Source organism: Arachis hypogaea, chromosome 14, assembly GCF_003086295.3.
Source record: "Arachis hypogaea cultivar Tifrunner chromosome 14, arahy.Tifrunner.gnm2.J5K5, whole genome shotgun sequence".
In the NCBI taxonomy this organism is placed as follows: domain Eukaryota; kingdom Viridiplantae; phylum Streptophyta; class Magnoliopsida; order Fabales; family Fabaceae; genus Arachis; species Arachis hypogaea.
This window is the reverse complement of record NC_092049.1, coordinates 17,521,800-17,544,568: the sequence shown is the minus strand read 5'-3', so window position 1 is coordinate 17,544,568 and position 22,769 is coordinate 17,521,800. Positions and strand designations below refer to the sequence as shown.

At 32.1% G+C, this 22,769-nt stretch overlaps 1 protein-coding gene and 1 long non-coding RNA gene across 2 annotated transcripts; one reads left to right on the top strand and one right to left on the bottom strand.

The window, feature by feature from the left end:
• Positions 1-2,953: 2,953 nt before the first annotated feature.
• LOC112740302 (uncharacterized) lies at positions 2,954-5,415 on the bottom strand. The gene is made up of 4 exons (XR_011870779.1): positions 4,994-5,415; positions 4,848-4,902; positions 4,631-4,759; positions 2,954-3,242 (listed from the first exon to the last, which is right to left on the bottom strand). It is a non-coding gene; the product is annotated as an uncharacterized lncRNA (long non-coding RNA).
• A 15,236-nt stretch (positions 5,416-20,651) lies between these two features.
• Positions 20,652-22,769, top strand: LOC112742335 (pectinesterase-like). The gene is made up of 2 exons (XM_025791571.1): positions 20,652-21,693; positions 22,051-22,769. The coding sequence occupies exons 1-2, from the start codon at positions 20,652-20,654 to the stop codon at positions 22,767-22,769; spliced, it is 1,761 nt and encodes a 586-aa protein (XP_025647356.1).

The following is a 22,769-nucleotide window of genomic DNA, read 5'->3' as shown; positions in this document are numbered from 1 at the left end:
ATCAATTGATTTAACTTAATTGAACCATAATTGAATTAGAGATATAATTATTCATATTGTCTCTTTTTATTAGTTTAAACTTTTAGAAAAAATTATTTCATAACAAGATATCAAAATTTCTTATCCAAAAAATTTAAAATTCGATCATCAGTAAATCACAAAAAAAACATTAAAAATATGATTATTTATATTATCTCTTTTTATTAATTTAAATTTTTGAAATAAATAAAATATATCCTAATATTTAACATTTTAATTTGATCCTATATATAATACCATCCTTCAAAATATATAGTGACTGGTGTAATCATTGGGAAATTAATAATTCTATTATACAATAGAGGGGGAAAAAAATAATGCATAGGCTTAAAAATTTTAGCATTTCTTTTCATAAAATCTAATCCACTAATGGATGGATGTAACCATAACTAATATCAATTCTTCATCTCTTAATAACTTCACTCCCAAGTTTAATAGTTTATCCCTTTTCTTCTCATTTCGGAGTAATGTTAATATATTTAAATTTTTTTATGAACTAAATTTGTTAGACTAATTTGATTACACTTGAGTAATAAAAATATTTAATATAATATAATATAACATTATTCATTATTTTGACCCTATTTATCTCTTTTTCCTCCTTTAATGAGTTTGCATTATATAAAGAGATTATTCGGCGTATCAAACTATGTGCTTATTTGGGTGCCATTATTTTGAAAAAAAAAGATCTTTTTTTAATAAATTTTTTTTTATTTTTTACCGTGTTTGGTAAATTTCTAGTAGTAAAAATAAAAACACTAAAAAAATAAAAAATATCTTTTTTGAGAAGCTGTAATTTACATCTTTTTTTAAAAGATCTTTTTCTCTAAAAAAATATATTTTTCATGTAATAAATAAAAAAAAAAGTACTTTTATATTGTTATACTAAAACATAATTGATAGATAAAAAGAATTTTTTGCATGAAATACCCAAACATAAAATTACTTTTACTTTTTCATAAAATCTTTTAAAAAAAGATAACTCGAAAAAGAATATTTTCTTAGAAGTTCACCCAAACAAGCTCTATATAGTTAAGTTTAATTTATAATCATAAAAGTTCTGATATTATATTATAAAAATATTTATTTTAAAATCTTAAATTGTTAATAAAAATACACAAATAATTATATTTTTTTTGTAGAATATTCATTCATATACATATATATAATATTAAGTACCAATAGGGGTGTCCATGGATCGGATCGTATCCGCAGATCCGCGGTAAATATCCGTATCCGATCCGAAAATTGCGGATACGATCCGATCCGCATTCTTTGCGGATCGGACCGCGGATATCTGCTCTACATCCGCGGATCCGCAGATCCGCACTATAATAATTAAAAAATAAATAAATATATATGTTTGGTATTATATTTACTTATTTGTATGTTCTAGTTAGTAATTATTATTCATATATTGTATTATTTTATTTTTGTTATTTAGAGAGAGTTTGATTAAAAATATTTTAGAAATAAATAAGTTTAAAAGTATGAAAGAAATATTTTTATCGAATTTTTTACATAGAAATATGATTAAAAAGAGAATGTTTAATTATGCGGATATATCCGATATCGGATCCGATCCGATCCGCAAATGTGCGGATCGGATCGGATCCGGCACTAAAAAGTGCGGATAACATATCCGATCCGATCCGATGAAAATTGTGCGGATCGGATCGAATTTTCGGCCATATCCGATCCGATCCGATCCGCGGACACCCCTAAGTACCAATAAATAAATAAATATATAAACAATAAAAATTTAAAAAATAATAAAAATTAATTTAAATTAACTTAAAATGATTTTATTATGTATTTGTTAATTATTTTTGTAACAAATAATATTAGTATAATAAATATATTATTATAAATATTAAATTAAGTAAAATAATTTTAGATTATTATTTCCTATACATTTACCTAAATAAAATAGTCGGTGCATTTATTATATACGAACCAGATTCCGCGTCGTTTTTCAGTTTTTATATGGTGTTCCTTTAAGGTTTAAGCATCTTAATTAGTCATGTGTTGGTTAAAGAATGGCATGCAGTGCACTAATAGTGCTACGTATACCTACCATCTTTTCTTTTTCTCTTCTTTAATTTACCTTCCCTTCTTTTTGGTACCCTCCTTTCTAACTGTTTAGGGTATGTGCAATTGTGCAATATTGGATCTAGGCATAAGGTATATGAAGAATATTCACATACATAACACTTATATACATATATAGCATATAGAGTAGTGGATTATTTGGTGATAAAATTATATTTTATTTTAAAAAAATAATGAAACTTACATACATCACTCATTTTTGTCCTCTCTTTGTATAGTATCTCAGTATGTAAGTGCGTGGAGACAAGGGTATATAGGTGGCATGCTTCTTAAATCTTAATTACCTTTCTCACTATCTTTTTGCATGCATATCTAGCCAGAGTGCATCAGAAATTATTATTTGGGTAATAAAATATTTTAAAATTAAGAATGAAAAATAAATATGTTCGGTAGATCGGTTACCGGACGGTTCGGGTTGTGATCCGGGATGATGGTAGGGGCTCGTCAAGTCGTGGACTGCCGGTCAACGGTATGCGAGGTCCCGAGTACTTTGTGTGGAGAAGGGGGTGCCACCTGCAAAGACACTCCGACGCTTTTGTCAGTAAATATGCAGGCGGAAAGGGTAGTATAACACCCTACCACACAAAGCTTTACGCTTAAGTCGTAAAACAGAGGTGATGTGGTATTACGACCTCTAAAATAAAATAAGTACATATAATAGCAGAAGAGTTATAATATGCTAGGAGCCTTGAAGGATAGGGAAAATAAAAATCGCGAGATAAAAGCACAACGCTCAAGGAACGAGTTAACTTGCATGCTAAAAAAACTGTAACTGTCAAACATAAGATAACAGAAGTAGGAATAGAGTGCCAAAGATACAAAATAACAAGCTCCTAACTCAGCCTGCGAAGTCAAGACTGGCCGGAGAATATTTACACATATATACATACATATCCAAAACCCAAAAGTACATACACACAATCCTGCCTCTCCATAAACCTCTAAGAGAATCAAAAAGGACAAGTTATGCGGAGAGAAAGCTAAGTACATATATATACATCACTGTACAACAAAACTATACAACAACACTATCTAGTAACCCCTCCGCTTTAAGAGTCCAGACGCCTAACGAGATGGCTCCCGACCTGCATCTGAAAAACAACAACATAGTATGGAATGAGAACCGGAGGTTCTCAGTATGGTAAAGGTGCCACACACATAATATATAAGGTCCTGGGAATGCCAGAGGCAATCCTAGAACGCCGACACTCAGATTGTAGAGCTCAAAGTATTAAACAGAAGCCATAAAAGGTGGTTTCCTAAAAATATTTAATTATAACTTAACTTAACCTTAAATCTAAGTCCTATGCTACCATTCCTCCATACCTCCAACTCCATCATGCATTTTCACAGGCAAATAGACAGATAAAGGCAAACACAAGAAAGTTACAACTACTGCAGGTAACAAATACACATTTAGCTTGGCAAATACAGGTAGGCACACCCAATTAGAGCACAAGCAAGTAATTCAAGTAATATGCATATGATGCATGCCTGTCCTATGGCTGATGAGGCTCATCTGTCGGTTATCCAGCCAACCCGACAAGTCTGAATTGTCCTTAGACTGTCCCCCGACGTGCATCCCCAAGAGTCTATGCATAGATTTTTCTCAAATAATCAATATTGCTCAATGGGGGTAACATTCCCGGGAATTTATATAGTGCCCGGTCACACTTACGTCGTAGGGTCAACAGAGTATCGAGTTTTCAACCTGGTACACGTGGTGGCAAGCCACGGCACTTAATCCAGGGAATCTCGTATCTCAGATTATTCAAATTCATAAGCCATATAAATAATTCAATTATAATTCCTCAACATCCACATCATTCTCAATTGCATCTCATTCATCATCATACATTAAACATATTCAATCCTTATCCTTCATTATCACACCTCCCATTCCGTCCATCAATAGTTTCAATTCAAAACATAATTCATTCTTTTCTAAGAATCAAACTTCAAACTTAAAACATACTCACTTTCTTAATAACTCAAAATCAAACCATATAACATTTAAATCTAAATCTCTTTTAAATAATCATCTAAACAAAATCTCTAATTTTTTTATAAAATTTCGGCAGCATCTCCTCTAAAACTCGGACTTTGCCACCCTTTTCGGGTCCAAACCTGCTTTCTTTTCAATTCAACATACCCTTCCTCATCATCATAACAATCACCACAATAAATCTACTTCAATTCAACAATTAAACTCATACAATATTCAAATCCAACAACCAAAATTCAACTAAGAATCATAGTTCACAAATCCTAGGCTTTTAACACAAATACCTCAAATCAATAATTCACCAAATCGTTAGTTAATAACTAATTATCCAATAAACTTCAACCAAATATATATATATTCATCGACAAATTACTAAACATTAAGCATACACCTGCATTCCAACTTATCCTATGGTCATCTAGCCTAAGTTTTCACAGAACATTATATATTAAATGCAAGAAACCTAAACCATACCTTAGCCGATTTCCACGTAACGACCAAAGTTATTTATTCAAAACCAAGACAACCCCTCAAAACTCAACTAATCCGCTTCCTCCAAGTTCCAGTATTCACAATTTCAAGCTCCAATTATTTATTTTCAACCTAATACACATTCATAATACATATATACCCAATTTAATACTCAAAGCTCGAATTTAATGAAAATAAAATAGAATTATCGTATCCTCACCTTATCCAAGCTTCACATAAGCAAGAGTGAACGTTTCTCTCAAGCTAATTGGATCCTAAAACATCAGAAATCAAAGAAATTCAATATTCCCACTTAAAATTCGAAAATTGGGGGAAGATGAAGCTGAGAGTGAAATAGCAAGTTACCTATGAAATTGTTCCGGTAGAAATGTAGAGCTCGACGCGGTGAACGCGTGGCCGCAAACGGTGCGGCGATCGGAGCTCGAACGGAGGAGTTACGGGGGTTGGAAGGTTACCGTAAGGGTTCGGGAGTGTTTTTCTTCTCCCTGGGCATTTTCACGCTGCAGCTGGTGAAATGGAGAAGAAGGGCTTTCGGGCTCATTAAAAGTGTGGGTCCGGTTGGACCGACAACCCGGTTCGGGTCCGGTTCAACCGGTTCGGCTCGTTCGGTCTAATTTTAGACCGTTTTCTTCGAAATTGGTGTCAAAATTCTCGTTTCGATGAGCTCTATCCTAATTTAATATAATATTCACATTTCTAATCCTCCTTATTAAAAACTAATTTACTAACTAATTTAACCGGGGTTTACAGGTAGTGTGATATGTGACGTACCTTGGGGGAAGAGCAAGTCTTCCCCTTATATACCTGTCAGAGGTGGGCCCGATGAGAACAGGCCCATGTTTCTAGATATGTTGTCCCACAACTGCACATGAACTGTCCTGAACGCGTATCCGGATCGGTTGCGAGGCGTATATCCGGACCGGGTGGCGTCCGGGTCGGGCCGACCTGCAGGGGTTCTGGGCCAGGCCGTAACAAAATAAATTAAGGACAAAAATATATAAGAATTTAGAATTGACAATTTAAATAAAGAAAATAAACACTAGTACAATTGATTTCACCTTACCATATAATTGGGTATTTATGATATTATTATTCAATTTCTTTGTTTTGAATTCAAAGTTATGTTTTTTTAACTAGTTTTTAGCCTTTTTCAAGATCAATTTTTTTTTAAAATTTGTATAGATATATTAATCTCTTAGCTACAATTTTACATGAAGAAAGCATATATATATATATATATATATATATATATATATATATATATATATATATATATATATATAAAAGAGAAGTTGAATTAAGTACCCTTTATAAAGTTTACAACTTTAAACATCTTTGTTGTTAAGTGCAGCTAAATACAATTATTCAAAAAATATTTTTGTTTTGCCTCCTAATAAAAATATACAGAATAAAAAAGAAAAAAAATTTGTACTATTATCTATCCGTATTTAGTTACTTAGTGTAATGTGACTTATTTTTAGTGTCTCCTATAATAATAATAATAGAATTTCATTATAATTTTAGAAAAGTTACAAACTTACCATCACTAGTTATATATTTAAAAAGATTACAACCTAATCAATCTAAAAACTATCTAAGTTTCTCATCATACTTATCAACTTATTACTAAGCTCACCTAGTCTAATCTCACTTTTAAGTGCTAATTCAACTTAGTAAAAAAGAACTCAACCTGATTTAACAAGGTATCAAACTTTTACACAAAATTTATCCAACATCTGAATATTATCCCAACTTAAAAAAGAGAACCTAACTTAATTCAACAATCAGAAAATAACATTATATAAAAAATGACATAAATAACCTTTTTTTTTTCCAAAATTTATCTCTTTTACCTTTTCTCTCTTGGATTTTTTAAATGCCTCACATAACGGCATTTTTCATTATACAGAAAGAGTGAATCAAAAAAGCATGATTTTCAATGAAGGAATAGAATAATGAGAATGTTGCCCTAGAGCTCAGTATGAGTGCTCTCTATTGAGGACCATAATATTACAGCAAGTCAAACTCAACTTCAAGAATTAAAAGAAGAGTAGTTATAAGTTTTGTTAAGTTGTTATGCTATTAGTTGTGAAGTCTGTTAATTAGTTTTTGGTTCGCTTAGTGTATGAAAGGTTGGCTATATACAACTAACTCCTTTACTTCTGTAGATACAATCACTTTTTTTAATTCTCAATACAATGTGCATATTATTCAAAATCATTTCTCTCTGAAGTTCTACAGAGTTCTATCACAAAACTTGCTCTATTTTCATTTTGTTGTGCTGCTTTACTGTTACTTCTCTCTCAAGAAAGCTAGTCTAATATTCCTATACTATCTTTCTTAAATTCAAAATTGACTGATTGTCACTTTATATGAGAGGTAATGCTTCGAAAAATTGAATCTTTGATTCTTTGCATTGTTGAAAAATTTGAACATTGTTGCAGAACATTGGAGAGAATTTCATAAACCTGTAGTGGTACAATCTTGGCATCTTGCTATCCTTGCACTCTCCTTGGTTGCTAAGTGTGTAGCCATAATTTAATCATAGTCCTTTGTGATGGTACCATGATATTTTAGCACATTCTTTTCTTCAATGTATATAGTGCTAAAACCAAATCACAAACTTGGTCCATAGCGCATTATGTTTTACTGTGTTTGTCCAACAATATAGCTGATGTGCAATGTTTGTTTCAATAACAAAAACTGATTTTGTTTTGCTTGTATCTGCTGGACTTCAAATGACTTTGAACACGTTAAACAAGGGCACCACTCGTATAAAGATGATAAAAATATTTTTTTTAGTTGTTTATTTAGTCATAGTAAGACCGGATAATATTTCGAATGAGGTTTAGAAGAGTATTCGAGGAAAAGGTATCAACTGGTTAACCAAGCATTTTAATGAGATTTTAAGGTCAAAGAAGATGTCTGATGAGTGGAAAAAGATCATCTTAATACCTATCTACAAGAATAAGGGGATATACAAAGTTGCAGAAATTATAAAGGGATCAAATTCATGAGCCATACCATGAAGTTATGGGAAAAGGTGATAGAACGGAGATTGAGAAAAGAGACACAAGTAACAGAGAACCAATTTGAATTTATGCCAGGCAGATCCACCACCGAAGCGATATACTTGTTAAGAAGGATGATAGAGAGGTATCGCAGTAATAAAAGGGATCTATATATAGTGTTTATTGATTTGGAAAAAGCATATGATAGGGTGCCAAGGGAGGTCTTATGGAAGGTTTTAGAAAAGAGGAGAGTAAGGATCGCATATATTCGTGCAATTAAAGACATATATGATGGGGTCACAACTAATGTGAAGACTCAAGGTGGCGTGACAGAAGAATTTCCTATTGGTATAGGATTATACCAAGGATCATCCTTAAGTCCATACATTTTCATATTAGTCTTGGAAGTACTCACAGAGCACATCCAAGAGCCTGTGATATGATGCATGCTTTTTGCCGATGATATTGTCCTTATGGGAGAGTCAAGGGAAGACCTAAATAAGAAGTTGGACTTATGGAGAGAAGCTCTAGAAGTGTTTTGTCTGCACATAAGCCGTAGCAAGACAGAATATACGGAATGTAAGTTCGGCTTGAGAAGGAAAAACCCTAATATAGAGGTGAAGATTGGAGAAAATATCCTACGAAAAGTTAAAAGTTTTAAGTATCTTGGGTGCATCATACAGGATAATAGAGAGATTGAATAAGATGTAAATCATAGGATCCAAGCAGGTTGGTCAAAATGGCGGAGTATATCTGGTTTTATATGCGACAAAAAAGTGCCTTTAAAACTTAAAGGTAAATTCTATCACACTGCTATAAGACCGGCTATGCTTTATGGTACGGAGTGTTGGACGGCCAAGGTGGAGAACAAACAAAAGCTAAGTATGGCAGAGATGAAGATGTTGAGATGGATGAGTTGTTATACGCAATTGGATAAAATAAGGAACGAAGATATAAGGGAGAGAGTTGAAGTACCACCCATTGTGAAAAAGATGGTAGAATCGCGTCTCAGGTGGTTTGGACATGTGAGAAGAAGACTAGAACACTCAGTCAGGAGGGTGGATGAGATGGAAGATGGACAAGGGGTGAAAGACAGAGAAAGACCTAAGAAGACCATCCATGAGGTGGTTAAATGAGATTTACATGTAAATGGTCTCTCTGTAAATATGATACATGACAGATCTCAATGGCATCGTTTGATTCATGTAACCAACCTCACCTATTGGGACAAGACTTTGTTGTTGTTTGTTTGTTTATTTGGCCATAGTAAAAGACTGTACTCTAAAAAACGTAGATTAATAATAAAATATAAATTATGAATAAAATTAAATATCTAAAAGAAGAAATAATTATATTAATGATTATAACTAATATTAATTTAAATGACACTAAATTTTTTAAATTTACATAAAATATTTTTTTAAATCTTAATTTCACAATAAGTTGTATTCAAAGAATTCAAAATAAATAAAAGTTACTAGACTAAAAATACAACAATTAACAATACATAGTAGATTAAAATATAGATCTTTAAAAATAAAAAATATTAAAAGAATATTAAAATTATAAATAAAAACTGAACTCATAAAAAATTATTAAATTCGTAAAATAAGAAAAAGTATCAAAATGATATATAATAAAATGAAAACAAAAAATAATTTTATAAAATTTATCAAAAAAAATAAAAAAAATAAAACAATCTTCTAATAAAATTTTTGTTAAAAATTTAAATTTTAGATAAATTAAAAAAATTGGTATTAGAGTCAAAGTAACGATTTTAATAATATAGCAATACTTTTTAATAAAAATAATACTTTTAATCTATGTTATATGTCAAAAATTTAATACATAATAATTTATTTAATAGATGAGATTAAACGTGTTTGTTAATAAAGTTGTTTTAAACCTTGTCTGAGTATCCGCCGTTAAACAAAACTTGAGCTTTTAACTTAACTGAATATGTTTGTAATCACAGAATCAAAATAATTGTTTTCCAAACTCAACGCATATACAAATTGTGTTTGTCTATATGTAATTTTCACGCAATTTATGGTATTTATAACTTTGTTTTGTTGTCAACGATATTCTCCAACTCGACAGGTCAAAAATTAATCTGTCGTGAATCTGAACTCCATTTAAGAGTCTGCTGCTGACCAATGAGTTGCTGCATGTATAAAGCAGGATTCGAACCTTCGAGTGAGCTGGTCACTCGACCAACTCAAGTTAGTTTTATAGTATTTATAACTGTAACTTCATTTATAATTTCTTTTTTAAGTATATTGTAAATCAGTGGCATATCATTTAAACGACGATTAAGCATCTAAAACTGCATTAAAATTAATTATAAACATATATGATTCAAAACAAATATCATTGAGTGACATTAATTATCCAATTCATATAAATGACTCTACGTCATTATCTTAGTTAACAAGATTATCTATTAATCATATAAATTAAACGAAAAGTATGAGTAAATAATTTTTTTAGATTGTTGTTTACAAACTTAACCCTAAACGGATAGAAAAACAAATAACGAACCAAAATTCACATGAGTTTTTAGTCACAACAAATACAACTCATCAAAATACACCAAACATAACACACTAAAACAACTCACACCAAACATGCAACACATCAATAAGCTCATAAAAAAAGTACTATACACAACTATTTAAAAGCTCATCAAAATCAAGACCACTTCAAGTCCTTTGCTAGTTCTCAAAAGTTGTTTCATATATATGTCATTCCACCATATTATCTTGAGATTATTATTAGATTTAATCACACCATTATTTCATTTATTGTTTAATTTATTTTTAATATATATTTTATATTTTAATATATATTTTATACTAATAACTGATTTTGACATTAAAAAAATTTAATATGGATTTAACATATGTGAAATTAAAAAATACTATCATTTTTTGTAATTTTTTAAAAATATAAAAACTATTTTTAAAAAGAGAAATCAAAAGGTGTGATTTAATCTTTTTAATTTTTTTAAATAAAAAAATCAGAAAATTTGATTTTACTTTATTTTTTAATTGTTGAGAAAAAATTGGAGAGTACAATTTTAGTTTTTTTTTTTAATTTTTATAAAAGAATTCATATGATCTAATTTTTTATTTCTTTTTAAGTGTTATTAAAAGAAATTAAAGGATTCAAATTCTTGTTTCTTTCATGCATGGGAAAGTCCCACCCTACCATCACATGGTTACATTTCACCAAGTGTGCAGTGATATCAAATTAATTTGCGCTTGATGCTAATGTAGCATAGTACAAATAATTTATTATAACACTTCTGAAATTGAATAACAATGAACAAAACTAATTTCATATTGAATGGTTAACTATCAGATTTTTTATCCAACAGTTTTAGGACTAAAACAATTTATATCATTGGTCATATCATAATGCCAGTTAATCTAATCAATCTTAAAATGAATTGCGAATTAATTAACCTTGTTAATAAAACAATTGTTTCTAACAAAACCTGTCCCCAACATAATCCTATTTGAACTAATAAATATAGTTGTTTCAACAAATACCTTGTGAAGCTATAAATATTTAAAAGTGCTGCAATACTTTCTATTAACACGAAAAGAAAAAAATAAAAGAAATAAAAAAAATCATAGCATCAGTGATTGTCTAATTACTTTTTTTTTTAATTTAAATAAAAATATATACAAAAATAATTATATCTCTAATATAAAATATAATAATTTTTTATAATGACTGATTGTCTGATTATATTTTAAAAAAATATCCAACATATGTATTTTTATCGGTTAATAATTATAAAAGATAATTCGCTTAATTACTTTTGTTATAATATGCTTTTTATTAATTTGTTATTTTTGCCTGAAAACCGCCAAAAGACAGTTTTGTTGGGAAATAGTAGTATGGCCACAATTCAATTAATTATGTGTCAAATAATTTGGTATTGTTATTATATTAAAATGTTAATATAATAGGTCCTTGATTAAATTTAGTGATTTATCATTGTGATAGTGATCATAATATTGATAGATAAATATTTTATTATTTAATCTAAATTATTCTTGGTCACAGGATTATTAAAAAGGACATTATAATCCGAAAATATCAATATATATATATAATGGTCTTCATAAGATTAATATATCTCATTTCTTAAATTATATATATAGATGGTGTATATAGAGATATGACAACTGAACTTACTCACTTTGAGAATTCCTAATGGTTATAATTACCGCATATTTGTCAATAGGATATTATCAAGATGAACATGGTAATAGAGTTTTCTTTGACCTGTGACTATCATAGTAGTAATTAACAATGTATTTATTATACTTTGATTCCGGACACCTAATACCCTAGGGTGCAAGTTGAATGGATATTGGGTATGATTGATTTAAATACTTGTAGAATTAATGATTAGTCAATAAGGAATCCATCAACTCTCGGTAAAGAGTTTGAACTCTATGATTGTAATGGCTGAGATGAATAAACCTTGGCCAAGGGGTTTGAATGAATGAAGAAATGAGTTTCTTTAAGTCATTCACAATTCATTATAATAATGGTAACTATAACACCCTACTATACAGTGCTTTACGCTTAAGTCGTAGAACAGAGGTAGTATGGTGTTACGGACCTCTAATCATAAAATACTTACATATAATAGTGGAAAAATATAATATACTAACAGTATTGAAAAATGGGTAAAGCAAAATCGCAAAACAAAAAGCGCAACGCTCAGGAAACAGAATTGCTTGTGTGCTAAGAAACCTAAAGGTTATAGATATGAATAAGTGAAAGAGTGAGTAGAGAGCCAAGAATACATCATAACTAGCTCCTGACTCAGCCTGCGAAGCCAAGGTTGGCCGAAAAATATTTACATACATATACAAGTATCCCAAAATACCCAAAATACAGAAATAAGGCCCTAACTCTCCTTTAACCTCTATGAGGGACAAAAATATCAAGTTTCTTGGAGAGAAAGCTAAGTACATATATACACAAACTGATAATCAAAAGAACCCAGGGATTACTCCGCTTCAAGAATCCAGACGCCTAGCGAGGAGCCTCTTGACCTACATATAAAAACAACAACATAGTATGGGGTGAGAACCAGAGGTTCTCAGCATGGTAAAGGTGCCACGCATATAATATATAAGGTCCTGTGAATGCCAGAGGCAATGCTAGAACGCCAACATACAGCTATAAAACTTAAACTCTAAGCAGAAGCCATAAAAGGTGTAGGTGACCTAAAGAATTCCAAACTTACTTACTTTAAACCTAACATTAACACCAAATCGGTCCACCTTTCCTCCGCTCCTCCATCACCATTGATTTAGCAGAGACAAACAACCAAACAATTTCACGCACAAGTAGAAAAAATAGCAAATATAGCAGTTAGTATGATATATATTCAGTTAGGCAATCCCAAGTAATGGATAGCAGACAAAACAAACAGAATACACATAATGTATGCCTGTCCTATGGCTGATGAGGCTCATCTGTCGGTTATCCAGCCAACCCGACAAGTCCAAAAACCTTGGACTACCCCTTGTCGCGCATCCCATGAGTCTATGCATAGATTTCTCATTCATTCATTATTTATACAATCATTCATTCATTTATATCTCACTCAAATGGATATCCATTCACGGGAATTTATACGTGCCCGGTCACCCTTACGACGTACGGTCAACAGAGTATCGAGTTTCAACCTGGAACATGTGGTGGCAAGCCACGGTTCTATTACCCAGGAAAACTCGTATCTCAGATATCATTAAATTCTCAGGCCGCATAATATTCAAACCATTCTCATTCATCTTAGCCATAGTAACATGTACTCATTTAGCTTTCGCATCATTCTCTTATAATTCATCACATTTACCCTTTTCTTCATCCCTAAATTACCTCAATTTCCTAGCTTCAGCTAATTACTAAGCTTACTTGTGAGATCTAGGGTTAAAAGGATAAAAATGGAGGTTTAGAGGTTCGAAACCTTGTTTGAATTATAAAAATACAAGTGCTGGAAAAACAGAGTGCGTGCGGACGCACATAGGTGTGCGTGCGCACAGTTTGTGTAAGGCAGAGTGTGTGCGTGCGCATGAATGCTTGCGTGCGCACACCAACCAAGAACTACTTGGTATGCGTGCGCCACACCTATGCGAGCGCCACCAGCAGAAAGCATATCCTGGTGCGTGCGTGCGCACTATGGCGTGCGTACGGACATTTTCTGTAAAACACCAGGTGTGTGTGCGCACAAAGGCGTGCGTACGCACAAGTGAAGTTGTTGCTACTGCTGGGTGCGTGTGCACATCAGTGTGCGTAGGCACACACCAAAAATTTTGGTTCTGCTGCATTTTAAAAATTTCTAGTTTTTTTGCAACAGATTTCTGGCGTCCATAACTTCCTCTATAGAATTCGGTTTTCTGCAAAATTTATATCGTTCTCAAGCTTATAAAACCCTCTTTGATTTGAAATAAATCTCATCTTCATCCAAAATTTGAGGTTAGAGTTATGGACTGGGAAAGTTCATAAAAATCAAGTTTCGTTCAAAACCTCAAACCTTCCTTTTCTATAAAATTCAGCTTACCATACCTACTTCTTGTCCCAATTAATCAGCACCAATACACATACATAGCATTTCAATACAAGTCCACCACCTACTCAACAATTCACAAACTCTTCAAACTTCACTTTTCATCAAATCACATACTAAGTTGCCACTTCCATCAACATTAACATCATCATTATACTAGCATACATATATACATATTCAACCCACATTGTCAATTGCTCAACTACAACCAAGCACCAAGAAAACATCATAAATTCACCATGACCATATTTCTCATCACATGCCTAACATCAAATTATCCATCAACATCATAAATACTAATCATTCAATATATTCAACCTCTTCAACTTATCCTATAGTTCTCTAGCCTAAATTTTCACAGAGCATTACATATTAAATGCACGAAACCTAAACCATACCTTGGCCGATTTCCACGTTTGGTCCAAGGCAGCCACTTAAACCACACACACACAGCCTCACAAGTTTCAAAAATAACCAAAACCTTAGCACCAATCCTCCACCAAGCCTCCAAATGTCCACAATTCAATTCCAATACATATATATATACCTAGTTCACACATATTATACATATATACTTCAAAATTCAGAATTCACATAATAAAATCAAGATTTGGCTAAGGTTAGTGATCCTTACCGCACCCACGAACAAAACAACTCAAGCCCGATAAGCTCCGCAAGCTAAATCGAACCTAGAATACCAAATTCAACAAAATCTCATTATAAAGACTCAAAATTTGAAAATCAGGGGGTAGAGAATCTGAGGTGAGATTGTGGCTTACCCATAAAATTGATCTAATAGAAATGTAGAGCTCGACGCGCTGGACGCATGCCGCAAACGGTGCGGCGATCGGAGCTCGAACGAAGGAGTTATGGTGGTTTAAGGTGGTGAGGTTTAGGAAGCTCTCCTCTCCCCCTTGGCTGTTCAGTGTGTTTCTTTGCTGAATGGGAAAGGAGATTGCTTCTGTCCATTTAAGTGATGGGTCCAGTTGGACCCACAGGCCCGGTTTGGGCCTAGTTCAACAGTTCGGCTTGTACGGTCCAATCTTGGGCCAAATTCTTCGACATTAGTGTCGAAATTTTCATTTTGAGGAGCTCTACCCTATTTTAATATTGGATTAACATTTCTAATTTTTCTGATTAAAATTTGATTTATTGACTAATTATTTACTAATTTTAGCAGGATTTACAGTAACAAGTTAGAGTTTGACAATTAAACCATATTCTAAGGGTGTGTTTGGTTGAAGGATTAGTTTTTATGCATATGAATGAATATGATTTCTTGGAATAGTATTACCAAGTATATAGTATTCCTATGTTTGGTTTGTAAAAGTAAAATCCATGGAATATTAATAATATGCGTAGGAATGTGTTAGTTTTTGTTTGGTTCATATATAGTGTATTTGAAAATTGTGAATACTTTGTTCAAAATGCCCTTAAAATTTTCAATTAGAATATTAATGATTAAATTTAGTAAATATATATAATAAAATATTTTTAATTAAATTTTTTAGACTCTAATTTTTTAAATAAATATAAATATAATAAAATATTATTTTTTATTTTATTTTTAAATTTACTAAAATATTTTTAATATCGAATATGTTTAATTAAAATTATTATTGATTTTAATTTTTTTAAATTTACTAAAATATCTCTAATATTAAATATTTTTAATATATCAAAATTACCTTTACTCATTCAAATTAAAAGGTTAATGACTAAACTTAATAAATATATTAAAAAATATACATATAAATATATTTCAAGATAAATTCAATATAATTATTTTTAGATTAAAATATTTATTTTTATTTCCAAAAATACCCCAATATCAATTTTTTTAATTTTCTTAAAAAATTAAATATAAAACTAATCGAATATTATTTTTTTTACATTGAAATTTTTTGTGAATTTACAAAAATATCTCTACTAATAAATTTATTATAATACCCCTAATAACAAATGTTTAATTAAAATTAATATTATCTCAATTAAATTTACTAAAATATCCCTAATAACAAATATCACAATTAAATTAACACAAAATACTTAAATCATAGATTAGAAAAAGTCACTTTTTTAGATGTAGATAATTTGAACAAGACAATATCTCATATCCCCAAGTCATTCAGTTGGACACACTTCAAACACATTTGTAGAATCCTAAATCAGTAATCTCAGTTCTTGCTCCACTTGAAAGCATACCATGACAAAAACTTGTGGTTCTATCCCATGAGTTGGTCCAAACCCAAAGAATACATCGGCAAAAATCTCTGAACGGGATTGGAGGTCATGAGACAAAGGAGCAATGCAATCTCATAAAAGTTTAAATATACCAAGTCATGAAGAGACTACTAAACTAACATTACCAGGTACCAAAATAACTTTGAATATACAAGTGTCACAATCTTGAATCTAGTAATTGAAATACTCTCATAGCTTCGTCCTTGAAACTACAGAGCTTTATATGATATCAGTCAATCATTTTTATTTCTCTCTTGAGAAATTATTCTTATAAACAGAAAAGAATATACTATACTTATCAAATCAAAACTAGCATTGGAACGAACAAAAGGCAGGTGCATGCGTGTCTTCAAACCAAGTTGCTAATCTGAATGCTACTTCTGCAAACAGCAAAAACAATTAACAACTAAATCAGATAAAATGTTGAACAACATCATTAAAAATGAATAGAAGACTGAAATTATTATACCTTGGTAGCCGCTCCTCTTCAGGAGCTTTGTATGAATCAATTGTAACCTCCGACAACCACAACCCAGGGAAGATGCTCTGCACACCAAAATCAAACTAATTCAATCTTCCACGGACTAATATACACAATTACCATAATAAAAGAATAAATTAACACAAAATATTCAAATATCCCAATGTAGATGTAAATTAATAGCAGCAAAAAAGCATAGACCATTCTTCAAATCAGCAGAAAGTAAAAGAGTCACACTAATTGTCAATATTTGGAGAGAAATTCTTAAATTATTATCTATAACAAGCAGATGACAATAACTTAAGTCATATCAACCATTTGTGAAGCTGCAAGATTCTACATAATCCAACAACTAAGATAATCACTAAAACCAAAAGAATATGAACACACATGGGTAAGATTCATATGGGTACATATCATGATATCCATGTATTGAAAATTTGAAATGATCTCACATAATCAATTGAAACAAAAGTGAAAATTGAACTATGAATAAGTAAAGCTCAATCGATTCACTTTTCCAAAAAAAGCTAAGCTTGGACATGACTTATACACATGAACTACCAACAAACTTTTCTCTTTTAGCAACCGTGAATAAATAAGTGTTCTTTCATAGCCTTAAATTATCAAATTTGGTTCACCTATGTAATGTCACTGGACTCATTACAGTATGAAATAATTATTCCTGAGAGTGAGAGGGAAAAAATCGGAAAAAAGTATTCAAAGGACAAATATATGTCTTATAACCTCAGCAAAAAAAAAAAAAAAAAGAATCAGCAGAATATATGCCTATCAATTTCATGTGACTGAAAACAGAATCATTAGAAAAAAACACAGCTCTATTTTATAACCTCAGCATTCAACGTTTGATTCAATCCACCATAGCCTTTGTCTTATATATGCATTGACCAAAAGGTGAAACACAACTTTGTTTTATAACCTCATCATTCAACCTCAGCATTCAATCCACCATAACATGTACAAATATATATGCCATATTCAATTTAGCATGCCATATTCTAGCAGAAACAGAGTTCAGAAAAAAAAATCCAAACATAAACAATGTCAAACCACAAGTTCTAGCAGAAAGCCATACAGCGCTAATAGTTCAAAATCCTTACCTGAAGAAGATTATGTGCTTGAAAAAGATTTCGTGCTTTGATGGTTATTGCTGAGACACGAGGAGGGAGAGAGGCGAGGGAGACGACACGAACAGGAAGCACAACTCGAGCAGACGCGGAGGCGAGAGATGCGCGAGCAACCGAGCTCAGACGGAAAAGAGAGGCCAGACGCGACCACACAATGCGAAGGATCTGAACATAGTCGCAACGATGGCGGCGAAAATGCAGTCGCGGTGAACCGAGGTGAGCTATGATAATGAACACAAATGGCAACAAAGAGCGCGGTGGTCATGCAAATCCAAATCGGCGGCGAGGCGGCGCCGATGCCAGTGGAGCCTCCATAAATTTGGGAAAAAGAACTCGCTAGGGCTTGGTTTTCATGGAGGAAGGGCTCTACTATGGTTTGGTTTTTTTATGGAATGAGTTGGGAAAAATCTGAACAAAGAGAAGAGTTAAATTAGCAAGGGTATTTTAGTCTTTTTACTTTGTTATACACATTCCATTCCCATTAGAATTAAAGATAACCAAGGGGAGATAGGAATGAAACTGGTGGTATTTTGATTCCAGGAAATAAAATTTACCTGGGAATAAATTTTTAAACTTTGAAACAAACATAGGAATAAGATATTCCCATCTAAATATTCCTGGGAATACTTAAATATTCCCCCAACCACACACATTCTAAGGGTTAATCGAAAGTTCGAAAGATGGAAGGAATTATACTTTTTTCTTCTTGGGTTCTTAGTAAAAATATATTACTTCATACTATCGGGTCGTTTAGGAGCATTGCTAGACGCCAACCTTGATTAGTAAATTTAGTATAACTAATTTACTACCCGCTTAGTATTGAACCTATGGAGTCACACACTAACGAGTGTTCTAATCTTTGCTATAGAATTATTTAATTATTATTTTGATTTGATCAAATAAATAATTGTATTAATTCAAATGAAATGTTATTATATTCTTTGCTAGCACCAAGAATATAATAATAGTATGATAATTGAGAATAATAAATGAGATTTGAGAATAATTAGTTATTTTATTTCTAAATTTGAATTCTAAATTTGGATGAGATTATAACTTATTTTGTTTCAAATTAAGTTATGATATGATTCATAAATTTGAAAGATTCAAGTTTAAAATAATAAGATATGATTTCAATTTGAATTGAGATTCAAATTTAAAATTAGTAACAAATCTCCTACTATATATATGTATGCCAAGAGTAGAGGAAACAGATGAGAATAAAACACAAGAGTTTTATTCCTTTACCTCTACATACATAAACGTATGTGAGCCTAATTCTTGGAGAAGAATTTTATAGCGTGCAAAGAGTTGCAAGAGGTTCTCAATTTAGATAAGATGTCCATTGGTCAAGGAGACAGCAAAGATTAGTCTCGGTGTGGATACGCATAGCACCTTCGTACCATCGAAGGAGAAAGTGATTTTTACTAGCGTATATAGGTATTTAGATCCGATCTATATATTGTTTATTTGAATAATATTTAAACACAAAATAGATTTTTAAAATTACTTTCTTTTCTTTCGCTGTGTATTATGAATACATGATAATCCTTCAGGTCTTGCGATAGTTGCAACATCAATTGAAGATCTTGCAGTTCCATAACATTTGCTACTGCAACAACTGTCCAAATGAATTTACCTTAAAGTAGTATTTTTGATAAAGTATAACTATAAATTAATTAAAAAAAAGTGAATTGTTGCCTTTGAGTAAATCAAATTTAATTATTCAACAAATAACAACAAAAAAAAATCAATTCTTGCAAAAATCTAACGTGAAATAAATTACTTTATTTTATCGAGAATCCATCTAATTTAATAATCCTTAATCAGCTTGGCCAAATAGATGATATTAAACGAAAATATTTAACAATAAAAAAATTAATTAAAAATTATCATAATTTATTTTATTTAATATTTATTAATAATTATAATAATAAATAAATACTAAACAAAATAAGTTATATTATGTTTTTTCTATCTAATAATACCGCAAAACATGGACAACATCCGGTGGTTGAGGTTCCATGTCATGAGATGATAGAGCTCTCCATCAAACTCTGTGGTCATAGATATCAATTTATCAACCAAATGTTTTTGGGTCATGGTAAATCTTTATCGGTTACAAAATTGGTTGTATTGTGACCGAATATGGTTAGCCGACAAATCTGAGAATTTTTTGCAATGAAATTTAATTTGTTGATTACATGACACTTCTGTAATCAAATAACATAAAGAAAATTAACAATGATCAAAACTAATTTCATATTGAATTGTTAAGTATGGGATTTTCTATCCAACAATTAAGTACTAAAACAATTTATATTGTTGTTCATACCATTTTTGCCAGTTAATTAACTTTATTAATAGAATAATTGGTTCTAACAAAACGTGTCAGAACATAATCTTATTTGAACTAATTACCTATAGTAGTTTCAACAAATACCTTGTGAGCAGCTATAAATATTTGAAAGTGCTGCAATGCTTTCCAATAACATAAAAAGAAGAAGATAAAAAATAAATGGAAAAGAAGGGAAAAATCATAGTATCAGTGGTTGTTTCGCTTTCACTCATCCTTGTGGCGGGGGTTGCCACCGGGGTCATCGTGGCCGTTAATAACAAGAAAAGCAATGGCGCTGATGAAATGCAAAACACTAAAGAAAGGTTCACGAGTCTCATGTGCCGCAACACACAAGAGGATCAAAACCTCTGTCGCGAGGTTCTAAGCCAAGTTGATGGTTCCTCTTCTTCCGATCCGAAAGCATACATCGATGCCGCCGTGAACGATATTAGAGACGGCGTCACCACCGCCCTAAAGATGATGATGACTGATGTTGAGTTCTCTAAAGATGACAACGGAATCAAGATGGCCATTGATGGTTGCAAAGAAGTTATGGAGTCCGCATTGAGCAGCCTCGACCTTTTCAGCAATGTGCTTCGCAGCAATCACGACATTAACTCCGTACAAACGCAAAGCCCCGACCTCAAGAACTGGCTTAGCGCCGTTATCTCATATCAGCAATCTTGTGTTGACATTTTTGAAGATCAAAATGAAGGAGAGAGAAAAATCAAAGAACAACTACAAAGCCAGAGTTTGGATCGTGTTGAGAAGGTTTCCATCATAACTCTCGATATTGTTACTGGTTTGGCTAAGATCATTGAAGATCTTGGTCTGCATGTGCAAATGAAACCCATTGCTTCTTCTGGGCGTGTTCTTCGCGAAGAGGTTGATAACGAGGGGTTCCCCGATTGGTTTTCCTCTTCAGATCGCAAGCTGTTGGCGAAGGATGTGAAGTTTCATGTTCCAAATGTAGTGGTTGCTAAAGATGGTAGTGGAAACTTTAGGACGATTCAGGATGCAATTAACTCGTACCCAAAGGCAAAGAATTTTCAGGGAAGGTACATTATCTATGTTAAGGCGGGGATCTATAAGGAGAATTGTACGGTTCCATCTCATGCAATAAACGTTTTCATGTATGGCGATGACCCTACTAAGACCATTATCACTGCTAGTATGAGCAATGTCACCCATAACCTCAAGACCATGTTAACTGCCACTTTCGGTAATTCCTTATTTTCTCTATTTTATTATTATATGAATAAAGACTCACATGTAATTTTTTGTGAAATTGATAGTTAAGAACGGTTAGATAATAATTTTCAAATATTAATTTCATAAAAATAACTACATATAAACCTTCGTCAATCTTCTCGTAGGCACACACATGTACACGACAAATATTTGTATAACTCATCTTTTATCTAGTCACTTGAAACTCGACATAATATTCTATATGAGAAGAAAAGAAGAGTTGGCAAAAACAGAATAAAACAAGTACACAATATATAATATGAGTCATACATAATATATAATGATTACTCTAATTAATATATAATAAAATGAATATGCATGCATGTAGTGAATAAAGCGGGAATGTTTCTTGCGAAGGACATGAGGTTTGAGAATGCAGCTGGTGCAAAAGGGCACCAAGCAGTTGCACTAAGAAATGTGGGAGATTTTTCAGCTTTCTATAACTGTCACATACACGGTTATCAAGACACCTTGTATGTTCAAGCTAACAGGCAATTCTACCGCAACTGCGAAATCGCTGGAACAGTTGACTTTATCTTTGGTACATCTCCCGCCGTGATTCAGAGAAGCAAGCTCATCGTGAGGAAGCCCTTGCCAACTCAGTTCAATGTGTTGGTCGCAGATGGCACCGTCGAGAGGAACATGACTACTGGCATTGTGATTCAGGAATGCCAGATTGTTCCAGATCCAATGTTTGACTCTGTCAAGTACCAAATCAAGACTTATTTGGGTAGGCCATGGAAGGGAGGATCGAGAGCAGTAATCATGGAATCATATCTGGGTGACTGGATTAATTCGGAAGGGTGGGCCCCTCATGATGGCAATGAGATGAAAGGCTTCTTAGATATTTGTGAGTATGGAAACACCGGACCTGCTGCTTCAGTTCATGGAAGAATCAAGTGGAAGGGGTATCGTGGTATGATAACTAAGAATGAAGCCATGCGATTCACTGTTGCTGAATTCCTCAAGGGTGGACCTAACAATGGTGCTGACAGATGGTTGAACGCTCTTGGTGTTCCTTTTGACAGTGGTTTTCTAAGACCATAA